Genomic DNA, 16,236 nt, shown 5'->3' on the forward strand with positions numbered 1-16,236 from the left:
GGATCAAACCTGGGCCCCCTGCATTGGGAGCGCAGAGTCTTAGCCACTGGACCACCAGGGAAGTCCCTGATGTTTCATTTAATTAATATTATTTAAAATTTCTTCTGGTGATCATTATAAAATTGTACCCCAAACTGGGTGATTGGCTCAATCCAGTGGAAAAATCACCTGTTAAAACTCTGCTTTAGTCTCTTAAAAAATTCATCCCTAACTGTAATTAAGAAGCTTGATTGACATGCCAAAGTATACCATAAGAAACACTTGATCTCACAGTTCTTGTGGGACCACATTCAGGCCTCGCTTAGTTGGGCCTGGCTGGCTTGGCTCAGGGTCTCACAAAGCTGCAATCAAAGTGTCAGCCAGAGTGTGTTCTCAACTGGAGGCTCAACTAGGGAAAAAATCTGCTTCCAAGCTCACTTGGCATGTTGGCAGAATTCATTTCCTTTTGTTGTAGGACTGAGAGCTTTAGCTTTTTGCTGTCACTTTAGCTTTTTGAGGGTGTCCTCAGCTCCTACTGGCTACCCATAGTTCCCTGCCACGTGGCCTTCTCCATGGCAGTGTGCAACACGGCAGCCTGCTTCTTCAAGGCCAGCAGGAGAGTGAGAGTGAGTCGGCTAGCAGGGCCGAGTCTTATTCAGCATGACCTAATCATGGGAGCCATGTGCCATCACCTGTGCCATATTCTGGTTAGAAGCAAGTCACAGGTCCCACCCACACTCAATGGAAGGGATTACACAAAGACAAGAACAGCAGGATGTGAGACCGTAGGGGTAGCTTAGGATCTGTCTACCACAAGGAGCTGTGTGTGTCTTGCTTATCACTGAATCCTCGGTGTCCGGAATAATGCCTAACACATATTAGATACTCCATAAGTGTTGGTAGTTGAATGAATTAATGTTGCAGATATTACTTCTTTGAATCATGTGTTGCTTTTTTTTCCCCCCAAGTCTATGGTTTACCTTTTGGTCTTATTTATTACATGTTTTGGTGTATAGAAATGTTAAATTTTAATTTAGACAAATCAACAAAATTTCCCCTTGGTTTGTTAACATTACTTTACATCTCAGGGAGTCCTTTTCCCATCTAGAGGTTAGATAATTATTTGCATATGTTTTCTCCTAGATTTTAAATGACTTCTTTTTTACATTTAACTCTGATCTATCTAGAAGGTTAAGAACTAAATGGAGGGACTTCCCTGGTGGCGCAGTGGTTGAGAGTCCGCCTGCCAATGCAGGGGACACGGGTTCAAGCCCTGGTCCAGGAAGATCCCACATGCCATGGAGCAACTAAGCCCATGCGCCACAACTACTGAGCCTGCGCTCTAGAGCCCGTGAGCCACAACTACTGAGCCCGTGCACCACAACTACTGAAGCCCACGTGCCCTGGAGCCCGTGCTCCGCAACAAGAGAAGCCACTGCAATGAGAAGCACACGCACCGCAACGAAGAGTAGCCCCTACTCGCCGCAACTAGAGAAAGCCCGCGCACAGCCACGAAGACCCAGTGCAGCCAAAAATAAATAAAATAAATAAATTTATTTTAAAAAAAAGGAATTAAATGGAGAGTTGTAACGGGAGGTAGCAAATAATCCTTTTTTTCCCCATCCCTCTTTGCTACCTTATTTAGTTGTACTGAATTATTATGTGCTAGCTTCTGGGCTTTCTATTCTGTTTCACTTATTTTTCATTCTCTTCTTGCTTCAATTTTTTCCATCTAAGAATTATAGCATTCTTGGTCAGAAAGGCCAATGCAGTTACTGTCAGAATCATTCAGTATAGTAATTAAGACATAGCCTAAGCTGTTGTAACAGAAAGACTCCAGAATAGAGAGCCTCAAATAAAGCTGAGGCTTATTTACCTTTGGTGTAACAGTGAGGGGTGTGTGAAGTCGGGAGCTGGAGAGGCACCTCTTCCCCACAGAGTCGTTTGAGGGCCCAGGCTCCTTCAGTCCTGTAGCTCTGCCAGCCCCTAGGGCGATGTCTGGGCCTGTGTGGTTGGAACTGTTTCATCCCCGCATGCACATTCCAGTCTATGGGAAAGGAGGTGGTGGAAGTCTTAAGAAAGTGCCTTTGCCTTTGAGCTGAGGAACCCGAAGTGGCATGTATTATTTTGCTCATATCCCTTTAGTCTAGACTAAACCACGTTGCCACATCTACCTTCAAGGCATGGTATCCAAACTGTCGTCATGGATTTGGCTAAAAGTTGAGAAGATCTGTTATTAAAAAAAAGAAGAAGGGGGAGAGGTGGCAAGGACAACTAATGGTCTTTGCACCAGGCCAGTATTCATAGTTAACGAAGAATCATATTTAAGAGGAAAATAATAATCATTTTCACCAAGTGAAAAACTATCTTTGGATATGGCAATAAAATACAACTATGTCCTGATTTTTGGTTTTAGATGGCCAGTAACCCATGTGCCAGGTAGCACTCTATGCCAGTCTTGAATGCCAACAGGAAATCACTGGACAGCAGACCCTTCCAAGATCATAACTGGGCTGTTGGAGTAACTTGGAAAAGAAGAAAAAAGAACTGAAACCATGGCAAAAGTAAATAGAGCTCGGTCAACCTCCCCACCGGATGGAGGATGGGGCTGGATGGTTGTGGCTGGCTGTTTCCTTGTTACCATCTGCACCCGGGCAGTAACCAGGTAGGTGGGACTTCCTTCTCGATTTATTATCAGATGACCTGGCTTGTCCTTTTTTCTAAGTCGGCTTCATTCTAGTTCTGAACCTGTCATTGTGAAAATATATGTGTAAATATATGTTTTGTGCGCGTGTGTGTATTTCCTTTGACTGCTCAGTTATCTTTTTCTTTGCAAGGAATGTGATTTTCTGACACTTAAAAGTCCTGGATAGTGGTCTCTTATAATCTCTGACACATAAACCTGGAGTGTTAGGACATTTTTCAGCTAAATATTATGGCTGTGCCGGACATTTATTTTCATAAGCAGTTCATCCCACAAAGGACAAATATATAAGCTCAAAATAATCCTTGAAAACCTCTCAGCTCACCAGGAGACTGAGCCACTGGAAGCTTAAAGCCTAGAATTTAAATTCTTTTGCTTCATTTTGCACTTGGCTATGGTAGCGGAGGCTGGTTTCTAGGTTGAAGGAGAGAAAGAGCATAAATACAGGGATTCTCTCATCTCATTTGGTCATGTTTCCTCTTTTCCTTTTACCCAAGGGCATAGCCTTGACTATACTTAAGTTAAACGTGCGTACACTGAGATGCGTTCATCTCATTTACATTTGGAATAAAGCCACACTTGAAATCTGCATGTGCTAGCTCTCTCCTCTAGAGGTGCCTTCATTCAAATTGAACTGTGTTGCTCTTTTCTGGCAACACTCCCTTGGCAGCCAAAGAAACTGATCTGCACTACGTAACTTCACTTGATGGCATCATCAATAAAAGCATCGATGTTCCCCCCATAACAAATAGATAATGCCTGAAAGAAGCAGGATGTTTGTGTTTGCTACAATAAGGATTCGTTGATTGTGTGTCAAAATATACTGTAGATCTGTTTAAAATAATATGATGGTTGAGTCTGATTTTTCTCCCGTCTAGATTATGGATCTTTTGTTCTGGGAGTGAGGAGGTCATAGAGTTAAAAGGAATCTCTTTCATCTTGGTTCTTACATGTGGAAGCTTTCATCATTCCCATGAGAGGAAATTTCTGGAAGTGAGCTTAGTGCTTCTATAAGAATGGCAGCTGGAAACCAGAAAAGAGGATTGTGGCTGGCAGCAAAGGCCTGTTTTCAGAGGTTCCTGGGAGAGGCTGAGAGGAGGATACCTGAGCACAGTAGGCTCAGAGGAGGAAAGGGTGACACACCAGGAAGCAGCCAAGAGAACTGGAGACAGAGACTAGGAAAGCAGCCTGCACGGTGATTTGTCAATTCAGAGGATCAGTGCCTATTGGGCAGTTAATTCTTTTTCCAGTTTTATTGAGAACTAATTGACATTCATCGCTATATAATCTTAAGGCTTACAGCATGATTTTTTTAATTGAAGTATAGTTGATTTACAATGTTGTGTTAGTTTCTGGTGTACAGCAAAGTGATTCAATTTTTTATATGTGTGTGTGTATATATATATATAACTGAATATATATATTCTTTTCCATTATGGTTTATTACAGAATATTGAATTTAGTTCCATGTGCTATACATTAGGACCTTGTTGTCTATCTATTTTATATATAATAGTTTGTAAGCATGATGATTTGATTTACGTATACTTTAGGTTCAGCTAATATCTGTCTTCTCGTATAACTATAATAAAAAGGAAAGAAAAGAAAAAAGAAAAAAACTTTTCTCTTCATGATGAGAACTCTTAGGATTTATTCTCTTAACAACTTTCCTGTATATCATACAACAGTGTTAGCTGTAGTCATCATATTGTTCATGACATCCCTAGTACTTATTTATCTTATAACTGGAAGTTTGTATTTTTTGACTACCTTCCTCCAATTCCCTTCCCCTCCCCACCGCCCCCCCCCCCCCCCGCCACCTTGGTAACCATAAGTCTGATCTCTTTTTATATGCGCTTGGTTGTTGCTTTAGATTCCACATATATTTAAGATTATACAGTATTTGTCTTTCTCTCTCTAACTTATTTCACTTAGCAGAATGCCTTCAAAGTCTGTTCATATTGTTGCAAATGGTAGGATTTTCTCATTTTTTTCTTCTGGCTGAATAATATTCCATTGTATATATATACCACACCTTCTTTATCCATTCATCCATCCATGTCTTGGCTATTAAAAATCATGCTGCTATGGGCATGGGGGTGCAGATATCTTTTCTAGTTAGTGCTTTCATTTTCTTTGGATCTATTCCCAACAGTGGAATTTCTGGATCACATGGTAGTTCTATTTTTATCCCTACTGTTTTCTATGGTGGCTGTACCAATTTACAATCCCATCAACAGTGCACAAGGGTTCCCTTTTCTCTGCATCCATAACAGCATTTGTTATCTCTTATCTTTTTGATGATGACTATTTTAACAGGTGTGAGGTAATAGCTCATTGTGGTTTTAACTTGCATTTCCCTAACGACTAGTGATGTTGAGCATCTTTTCATGTACCTGTTGGTCTTTAGTATATCTTCTTTGAAGAAATGTCTATTTAGGTCCTTTGCTCATTTTCTAAATTGGGTTATTTGTTTTTTTACTATTGAGTGGTGTGCATTCTTTGTATGTTTTGGATATTAACCCTCTATCAGATATGTGGTTTGCAAATATTTTTTCCCATTCTTTTCACTTTGTTGATGGTTTCTTTTGCTGTGCAGAAGCTTTTTAGTTTGATGTAGTCCTGCTTGTTTATTTTTTATTTTGTCGCTTGTGTTTTAGGTGACATATCTAAAAAATCATTACCAAGATCCATGTTGAGGAACTTTATTCCTATGTTTTCTTCTAGTAGTTTCATAGTTTTGTGTCTTATATTTAATCCTTAAATCCATTTCAAGGTAATTTTTGTGAGTGGTCTAAAATATGGGTCTAGTTTTATTCTTTTACATGTGAATATCCAATTATCTCAGCACTATTTACTGAAGAGACTGTCTTCTCTCCATTGAATATTCTTGGCTCCCTTTTCAAACGTTAGTTGATGCTTAGGTTTATTTCTGGGTTCTCAGTTCTGTTCCACTGGTTTATTTGTCTGTTTTTATGCCAGTACCAAACCGTTTTGATGACTACAGCTTTATATTATAGTTAGAAATCAGGAAGTGTGATACCTCTTTCTTAGGATTTCTTTGGCTATTTAGGGTCATTTGTGGTTCCATATAAATTTTAAGAGTGTTTTATCTACGTCTGTAAAAAATGCCATTGGATTCTTGATAGGAATTGCATTGAATATATAGATGGCTTTTGATAGTGTTGACATTTTAATAATGTTAATTCTTCCAGTCCACAAACATGGGATATCTTTCCATTTATTTGTGTCTTCTTCAGTTTCTTTCACTGATGCCTTGTAGTTTTCAGCATAGAGATTTTTCATGCCCTTAGTTAAATTTACTGTATTTGATGCTATTGTAAATGGGATCAATTTCTTTATTTCTTTTTCGGAAATTTTATTGTTAGTGTATACAAACACTACTGATTTTTGTATGTTAATTTTATATCCGGCAACTTACTGAGTTCATTGATTAGATCTAAGAGCCTTTTGGTAGCGTCTTTAGGATTTTCTATGTATAAAATCATATCATCTGCAAATAGAGACAATTTTACTTCTTCCTTTCCAATTCTAATACCTTTTATTAATTTTTCTTGCCTGATTGCCAAGGCTAGGACTTCTAGGACTATGTTGAATAGGAGTGATGAGAGTGGCCACCCTTGTCTTTTTCCTCATTTTAGAAGAAAAGCTTTTAGCCTTTTACCGTTGAGCATGATATTAGCTGTGGGCTTGTGACTTATGGCTTTATTATGCTGAGATATGTTCCTTCTATGCCTAATTTGTTAAGAGTTTTTATCATAAATGGATGTTGAATTTTGTCAAATGCTTTTTCTGTGTCTATTGAGAGGATCATACAATTCATTTCTTTCATTCTATTAATATGATGTGTCACATTGATTGATTTGTGTATGTTGAACCATCCTTGCATCCCAGGAATAAATTCCACTTGAACCTGGTGAATTGATCCTCTTAATATGCTGCCGATTCAGTTTGCTGGTATTTTATTGAGAATTTTTGCCTCTATACTCATCAGGAATATTTGGCCTGTAGTTTTCTTTTCTAGTAGTGTCCTTTTCTGGTTTGGTATTAGGATAATGCTGGTCTTATAAAATGAGTTTGGGAGTGTTCCCTCCTCTTTGATTTAAATAATATGCTTAAAAGTTAAACCATACATCTGGAAGGTAAAAATTCAAACAATACAGAAACATATAAGGTAAAGCCTTTTTCTCCTCACTTCCTGAATCCCTGTTTCACTGCCTAAAGTTAATCTCATAAATAGTTTCTTGAGATCTGTCCAGAAATTTTTTTAAAAACCTTATGTCCATATATAAAGCATGTTCTTTTCATTTACACCAATGGGATCATATTATATACACTGTTTTGAACTTTTTTTTTTTGCTTAATGATATCTTTTGGAAATATTTCCATATCAGCACGTATGGCTCTACCTCACTGAAAGATAGGTGCTTAAAATTTCACCATATGGATGTTTCCATAATTTATTTAAAACATTTTTATTGATGGACATTTATATTGCTTGCTGGTTTTTGCTTTACAGACAATGCTACCATTTATAATCCAGGGCATTTAAAAATCATATTTCACTCTTACCTTGTAACTGATGATGCTTCCTTACACATAAAATTTATATAAGCTTAAAGTTGTGCAGGCTATTAAAGTAGTCATTCTCATTTATTTACTCCCTCTGTTTGTTAATGTGCATTGATTACATACTTTTTCTTTGAGACATCTTGTTACCAAACACATTATCTATGTTAAGAATCATATTTCAGGACGTCCCTGGTGGCACAGTGGTTAAGAATCGGCCTGCCAATGCAGGAGACATGGGTTTGAGCCCTGGTCCGGGACGATCCGACATGCCGCGGAGCAACTAAGCGCATGAGCCACAACTACTGAGCCTGCGTGCCACAACTACTGCAGCCCGTGTGCCTAGAGCCTGTGCTCTGCAACAAGAGAAGCCACCGCAATGAGAAGCCCTCGCACCACAACGAAGAGTAGCCCCTGCTCACCACAGCTAGAGAAAGCCCGCGCACAGCAGTGAAGACCCAATGCAGCCAAAAATAAATAAATAAATTTATATAAAAGAAAGAATCATATTTCATAGTGTAATTACATGACATTCTATTAGTAAATTGATAAATTGAATTGAAGTTGATACTTGCAAAACAACACTTGTTTTAAATGTTTAAAGAAAACCCCCAGCTCTGAGACCTACTTTTCTCTCAGTCTTCTGGGTCTAAATTAACTTAATTGCAATAGATGTATAGAGTCCTGTGGAACTGTGGAGCTCTTTTAACAACAGCTGAATTCCTGTGAATAATTGCTAATGTTAGCTGAGCACTTACTCTGTGCTTGTTGGCATTATTCCAAGCACTTTTCATTGCTTAAGTCATTTAATCCTTATAATAACACACAGGTTGAATAATGTGTCCAAAGTCACATGGTGAGTAACTGGCAGTGCTTTTACCCACTGGGCTACACTGCCCAGTGGATTACTTACTGCGTTGACTTAGTGGATAACTTCATCAACCAGAAAAAAGTCTTTACCAAATATCAGATGTTGTCAGCCTCCAACTCTACCAGAGAAGAATTTTATAGCAGAGTGACAAGATAGAGACAGCAAGTATGTTGACCTCTTGAGAGAAAGCATCTTCGAGAACATTGTAACAAACAACACTTGGGTGATATTATGAACAAAACCTGTCAACCCCTGAAGGATGTTCAGAGTTGTTCGCTATTGCAGCATGATCTAATCCACTCTGACTGATGCAGTCATGCTTCCCCAAATGCTTAATTTATAGATGAGGAAACCAAGACCGTGAGGGATTAAGAAGCTTCATCAAAACTTTCAGTTATTCAGCACGGGAATCAGAGATCAGAACCGAGTTCTCCTGACATCTGTCAGATGCACAAATATTCCAAGGGACAACAAAAATAATTTGTAAAGTGAGAAGCTCATGTGCTCCCAATAAGATTTGTTTTCTTTAAGGTCATGCCTGTGTTTAGAAGGCATAAATCATGAAACTTTACCATTTGAAAACTTCCACGGTCCTTTCCTTTAGGAGAACAAATTAAAATACAATAATTCTTCCCATATTTCATAAAAGTCACAATCATTCAGAAGCATGTGGGACTTCCCTGGTGGCACAGTGGTTAAGAATCCGCCTGCCAGTGCAAGGGATACGGGTTCGAGCCCTGGTCCGGGACGATCCCACATGCCGTGGAGCAACTAAGCCCATGCGCCACAACTAGTGAGCCTTTGCTCTAGAGCCCATGAGCCACAACTACTGAGCCCGCATGCCACAACTACTGAAGCCTGCGCACCTAGCTCCACAACAAGAGAAGCCACTGCAATGAGAAGCCCGCGCACCGCAACGAAGAGTAGCCCCTGCTCACCGCAACTAGAGAAAGCATACACACAGCAACAAAGACCCAACACGGCCAAAAATAAATAAATAAATAAATTTATATATTAAAAAAAGAAGCATATGTATGTGGTTATTAAATTTTACCTCTGACAAGCCTACTCACATGTTTGGACAAGAATCTCAGGTGTTACTTCTGAATTTTACATAACTACAGTTTGATATGACTAGTCAAATCAGTTGGAAAAAACCCATCAAACAGAAAACAAAACAACAGAACAAGATAAAAAAAGTCATAAGAAATAAACATAGTCCCACAAATATTAAATCCCCCAAAACAATTTAGTGGAGAGAAGAGATTATGATTTACAACACCAAAATATCTTATTATCATTTGGGGTGCTTTCCTCTTAGTTGTCCTATGTTCTTCCACATTTCCAGCTTCTGCATCTCTCTTTTACTAATTCTTTCTCTCAGCTTATAAACTCAGATTCTTCACACCTCTACTGTACCGTATCTAGCCACGTGCTCCTACATAGCTGCCATCCGTTCTTCCTCTTCCTTTCTCATTCAAGTTCTTGAAGTTGCTACTCAACCATTTCACTTCTTTATCTTCCAGTCACTTCTCTACCAACTCTCAGCCTGCCTTCCCTCCTAATTTCCTTCCTTTCGTACCTTGAACCTTGAACAATGTTTAATGAGCACCCCATACATGGAAGCTATGGTACTAGATATTTGGGATTCAATGCAAAATAAGACAGGCATGGTCTTTGCTGTCACAGAGCAAGAGTCTAGTGGAGAATACAAACAAATGCAAAGAAATCGCCACACAGTGTGGTAAGGGTCCAGCATGTAGTGGAAATACTTAAGAAAGGTATCAAGCCCAGACTCAGGTAGTCAAGGAAGCCTTCCTGGAGGAGTTGACTATTATCTTGAGACTAAAAGAATGAGGGAGGCTGGGAGAGCATCCTAGAAAAAAAAATGCTCAGAGGTGTGAAAAAGCATGTGTGGTATGTCAAAAGTTGTAGAAAGAAGTTCAGTCTGTCTGAAGTGAGGAATGCACCAGATAGGAAGAAAGGAGAGATGCTAAGAAGGACCAAATTATGCAGGGTCTCATAAGTCATGTTAAAAAGTTTGAAGCATCAGGATCTGATTTGTGTTCTAGTGAGGACACTTGGACCATGGAGTGTAGAATATACTGAAGGTAGCCAAGTGTGAATTCAGGAAAATCAGTTAGGAGGGTTTTGGCTGCAGTCCAGGAGAGAAGTGTTGTCATGAATGATAAATGATAAAGGCAATGGAGCTCTGTGGCAGCATTTGAAAGATATGTATAAGGTAGAATAAGCAGAATTTGATAGTTGATTAGATCAGTGGTCCTAAACAGGCTGATTTTGATCTCCGAGGGGACCTTTGGCAGTGTCTGGAGACATTCTGAGCAGAGGCCAGTGATGCTGCTAAACATCCTGCAACGCACAGGACAACCCCCAGGACAAAGAATTATCAGGTCTGAAATGTCAATAGTGCTTAGATTGAGAAACCCTGGGCTAAGGATAACTTAACTATTTTGATACTGAGCTATATCCAAGAAATCATTATTCACTTAAATCGAAGGCCTGGTGGTTAGGAGAAAATAATAGACTTTTTGTACTAGTCTAGCAATCTTTAGGATGTTAAGAAACATCGTAGAGTTTCCTGTTATTATTGTACCGAATTAAAACTAGTATAAGGCTGTTGCAGTTAGCTCATGCTTTAGAAAATGTTCTGCAATATTTTAATTAAATTTAAATTTATATACTCAGCCAGGTAGTTTATGTTATCATTCTCTGCATTTTCGTTGTGACTATGTTTCAGTACTCCAAACTCTGATATAATTATTAACCTAGCATCGGATCTACTATAGCACGTTGTCTGGTTTCTTAAATCAGTGGAAGGGGAAGGACAACTTTCGATGTCCCTTTGATAGATATCATCACATACAGTGCTCAGTGCGGAGGACAAGAACGGGACTCTGGTGAATACGGAGGTGTGCCATCCAGAGGGCCTCAGCTGCAGGGTGAACATCAGCAGGCAGCTTGCAGCTGTCAGTGTCCGCAGGGTCCCCCTCACCTGCGCAGAGCTGCCTCTCCCGAGAGCTCGCCCTTCCAGCGGTGCCCACGTCCAGTGATTGTTGGAGGGAGGTGCGTAAAGGCCCGCCCATTTCCCTGGGGATTGGCTGAGGCCTGTCAGGCCTGCGTCTGTTTGCCCAGCTCTCTCTGCCCAATCCTGCTCCCGTCCTCTTCCTTCCAGAAGTGTCGATCCCTATCTGTACTCTGCACATCAAACTCCATCCCAGTACCTTCTGGGACTTAGAATTTAGCACCCTATACCAGGGTTCTCCAAGCCCCGGGCTGCGGACAGATACCAGCCCACGGCCTGTTAGGAACAGGGCCGCACAGCAGGAGGTGAGCAGGACGAGAGTGAGCGAAGCTTCATCTGCCTCTCCCCATCGCCCGCATTACCTCCTGAACTATCCCCACCCCACCGCACCACGCCCCACTTCGTGGAAAAATTGTCTTCACGAAACCGGTCCCTGGTCCCTGGTGCCGAGAAGATTGGGGATCGCTGCCCTATACTGTCCCTTTCTCTTTCCTATCACCAGGACTGACAACATAATTACAGGGCCTGGTGCAAGATGAAAATGCAGGACCCCTTGTTCAAAAGGCAGGGAAAAAAGGGCTGGTAAACGTACTAAAATGGGAAGCTTTTCCTTTTTTTCAGTGGTCTCGGTTTTTCACGGTGTTTTAAATTTACTATTTACTGTTGTTCTGAGTAAAGAAAATGGAAATGTTAAATTAGTAGCACAAATCTGCCATTCGTCTTTATATTACCGGTAGCCCTACCTTTTACTTTCCTTCTGTGTCATCATTTTCAGCATAAGCGATCAGCTAACCCAGAGAAGCAACACGAGTAAGAAAAGTTCTGATAGGAATCCTCAGCCCTTTGTCTTTCTTAAAACACCATTGCCTTCTTCTGCATTTGAAGCAAGTTTTGGTTTGAAAGGAAAGCATGGTCTCTCTCACTCCCCTGTGCACATGCTCACTCAGTTGTAGGTGTAACACACTTACCTGGTACTGAGTCTGAGTCTTACTGGACTCCCACACAAGAGTCTACTGGAATTCTGTGCCCTGGGGCGTCTCTAAGACTATGTGCAAATGGAAAAGCACAGAATTGCAGACTGAAGAATCCGTGGCTGTCTGCTCACATGCATGCTTCGTTGTCCCATTGGACTTCACTTACAAAATGCAAATTCAAAGATAAAATTATTAGGAATTTTAAGACAGTGACAGCTGAGTTAAGCCAAGTTTAATGCTTCTGAGTGCCAGATTCTGTGCGACTGTATAGGTTGTATGCCCATGAAGCTGGACCTTCATAACACAGCAGTCCTGATTCACCCTGATTCTCTTCCCCCTTCTTTAACTTTTCCATCACTCACTTTTACATCCAGCAGCAACTGGAGAGGAAAGAGAGAGTAAAATAACAGGTTATTAGGGGCTGCTGAAGCATAATGAGTTGGAATGTGGTCCTATCCAAGGAGACAGATAAACTCCTATCTCATCCCCAAGCTGCAAGGCCTGATTTCTTTCCCTGCTATCACGGAGCTCTAAAAGCTTCCTGTCCTGAATTATCTGTGTGTGGTTCATTCCAAACTATTGCTTCTGGATCACTTATGTCTTGTTTTTCCTAAGTAATTAGCTATTTTTCAGCATAAAAATTTCTCTGTCTCTGTCTCTGTTTCTGTCTCTGTCTCTGTATATACACCCCCATACATATGTATATACACACACACACACATAAATTTCTGATTGTATAAGAAATCAGGTTCACTGTAAAATAATTCAAAATGCAGAATAAAGACAAAAAAATCATTTATAACCTCACCATGCACATATAATGACCGGATACATTTTCGTTTACATGCTTTCAGGCTTTTTCTAGTTACATGAACTACATTTTTATAAAAATAAGCCCTTAACTATATGAACTATTTTGTAACTTACTTTTTTTTTTTTTAATAAATTTATTTATTTATTTATTTATTTATTTATTTATTTATTTATTTATTTATTTATTTATTTTTGGCTGTGTTGGGTCTTCGTTTCTGTGCGAGGGCTTTCTCTAGTTGCGGCGAGCGGGGGTCACTCTTCATCGCGGTGCGCGGGCCTCTCACTGTCGCGGCCTCTCTTGTTGCGGAGCACAGGCTCCAGACGCGCAGGCTCAGTAGTTGTGGCTCACGGGCCTCGTTGCTCCGCGGCATGTGGGATCTTCCCAGACCAGGGCTCGAACCCGTGTCCCCTGCATTGGCAGGCAGATTCTCAACCACTGCACCACCAGGGAAGCCCGTAACTTACTTTTTTACTTAACATTATATTGTGAATTTATTTCCAAATCAATAAATACAAATCAAATCATTTTTAATACCTAATATTTCATTTTATTGATATGCTATAAGTTACTTAACCAGTCCCTTACTGACGGACATATATGCTGTTTACAATATTTGGCTATTATAAATAGTTCTCCAGAGTATATCCTTTTATGTGTATCTATTATTATTATCATCACCATCTGTTTATTAACTTTGCTTAAAACCTAGAAGTGAAATTGCTGAGTGATGTATAACACTTTATTGTCAAGTCTTAACTTGTATAACAACCTCTTAGAAGTTTCAGATGATAGTGAAACAGTATGATGCGTAACAATCCATGTGTCTGACCTGTCATCTTTTCCATAAGACCTTCCCTACAGCAGTGATCTTCACATCCACTTGGTTTCAGCAGCTGCTCTAGTGGGTGAACACTTGTTTCTTTTTTTCTTTAATTAATTAATTAATTTATTTATTTATTTATTTTTGGCTGCGTTGGGTCTTCGTTGCTGTGCACGGGCTTTCTCTAGTTGCGGCAAGCAGGGGCTACTCTTGGTTGCAGTGCGTGGGCTTCTCACTGCGGTGACTTCTCTTGTTGCAGAGCACGGGCTCTAGGCGCGTGGGCTTCAGTAGCTGTGGCACACAGGCTCTGTAGTTGTGGCTCAAGGGCTCTAGAGCACAGGATCAGTAGTTGTGGCACACGTGCTTAGTTGCTCCTCGGCATGGTGGATCTTCCTGGACCATGGATCGAACCCGTGTCCCCTGCATTGGCAGGTGGATTCTTAACCACTGTGCCACCAGGGAAGTCCTAAACACTTGTTCTTATCCCTTAGAACATCCCAATGGTTGGCTTCTGATTTCCCACTTATTACGGGCCAGCAACGTACCATTGAAAATCAATTAAAACCCCTGGAGACCGGAACAGATGATTGAACCAAAACTTGAAACTCTCAATCAAATACATGTTCATTCTTTTTTTTTTTTTTTTTTGGTATAAAATGCTTGCACTTTTTTTTTTTTTCAGATGTATTTCAATTTTTTTTGTGGACTTCCAGACATACTTCTCTCAGGATTATGCACAGACAGCCTGGATCCATTCCATTGTAGACTGTGTGACCATGCTCTGTGGTGAGTATCTCCAGGGATAGATAATTACTGGCTACCCTTGAACTATACATGACAGTGACCTTCCACTGCCTTTGATGACCAGTTTTTCTGAGTAGAAAGGCTATGATTAAAAATTGGCTAAAACCATATAAAAAGAAAAGTATGATCCTGCCTTTAGCCAAACCCACCCAGATGTGCTTTTGCAGTTAACATTCTTGGCTGATGTCAGATGGACCAGGTAGTGAACACAGTCAATTGGACACATACCTATAGAGATAGGGAACTGGGCAATCACAGGACTTGTCCTGATTTTGGACGCAGTTAACCATACAGTATATGCTTGCTTTCTTCTGAATGCTGTGGTCCCCTCATTCTCCAGCCACATAAACAGCCATTGGAAAGCACCATGAGCCATTTCAATGTGATCTCCTTAAATGAGTGCCAACAATATGTGCGTCACATCTCAAGTCTTGTTTTCATTCTCGTCCCTTCCCAGAGGGTTCGAAGTTTGGCTCGTTTTTCATGCATCAATCTTCATTCTTAGAGAAGTATTGTAGAAGGATAGAATGGTGCAATCATGAGATAAGCACATTCACTACGGCTGTAGTTTTCATCAAGAGCCACACAGGTGCTATGTACAGTGTACAGAGTGTTCTCAAGATTCATGGAATCTCTCATCAATCTGTATAGTAAGGAAAAAGTAACCTTGAGATTTTTCTTTTTAAAAATTTCCAACCAAAGTTATTAAATGAGTGCCATAGAAATTTTCTGTAATTGGGTCAAATCAAAATGATCTATTTGCAGACTAGACCCATTTAATCCTTTCATTTAGATGACTCCTGAGTATTTTAGAAAACTGTTATATCTTCAGGCCATGTCTTAATGGCAAAAGAGAAATACTATATTATTTGGTATCATAAATCATGTCATCTTTTCCATTCTAGGTACTGATTCATATTTATTTTTAGAAAAATGTACATAATCAGGAATTGGTTGATTTGTGCTGAAATGTATTTCCTTGGTTGGGAGGAATTTGAGTGCAATTCTAGGTTTCACGAGACGGCTAAGTTGACACTACTGATAACGCTGGAAGGTCATAAGGGATCAAAAAATCATATTTTCAGGTTTTCTTTCTAGCCTTTTTTTTTTAACCAGTAAGATGATCACTTGGTTTTCAGGGTCAGATGATTAGTCACAGCCTTTGTGTGGGCATGCCAAGACAGCCATGTTTATCTTTCATGGAGGATACAGGTGACTCATTTCTCTCACTATTATCCTTTGGAGAATATTTATAATCCCTCAAAGAGGAATAAATGACCTTCAGTGACCACAATGGTCACAATGACCATGTGAGGCATTGAGCTAAAAACAGCGTCATGTTAGGTGCAGAATATTTAAATTCTGCAGAATCACATCTGGGACACCCATTGGGGTCATATCTGCCCTATGATGAACAGAGAAGTGAACATTTTTCATTGAGTTTAGTATACATTTTGTCACTTTCCAATAGCCATAGCAGCATCAGTCTGGAGAATTAGATATATTTTCAGGAGATTTGCTCATTCCTATTCTCCAGAGGTTATATATGCAGCCAGCCACTATTCTAACTAGATGGGATATTAAGCTGATGACTGATTCTATCATGTACATTTGTGTCACACCCAATTTTAACCTGA

General features: G+C 40.0%; 1 protein-coding gene across 3 annotated transcripts in view; it reads left to right on the plus strand.

Annotated features, from left to right (window-relative positions):
• SLC16A12 (solute carrier family 16 member 12) overlaps positions 1–16,236 on the plus strand; it is a 93,278-nt gene that overhangs the window by 66,431 nt on the left and 10,611 nt on the right. For all 3 annotated transcript variants that reach the window (XM_061173679.1, XM_061173755.1, XM_061173836.1), the window contains exons 2-3: positions 2,396–2,644; positions 14,478–14,581. In XM_061173679.1, the coding sequence (XP_061029662.1) occupies positions 2,535–2,644; positions 14,478–14,581 (214 nt within the window). In that variant the 5' untranslated portion in view covers positions 2,396–2,534. The remainder of the gene's footprint in view (positions 1–2,395; positions 2,645–14,477; positions 14,582–16,236) is intronic.

The sequence above is a fragment of the Eubalaena glacialis genome, chromosome 1 (genome assembly GCF_028564815.1).
Source record: "Eubalaena glacialis isolate mEubGla1 chromosome 1, mEubGla1.1.hap2.+ XY, whole genome shotgun sequence".
Lineage (NCBI taxonomy): Eukaryota > Metazoa > Chordata > Mammalia > Artiodactyla > Balaenidae > Eubalaena > Eubalaena glacialis.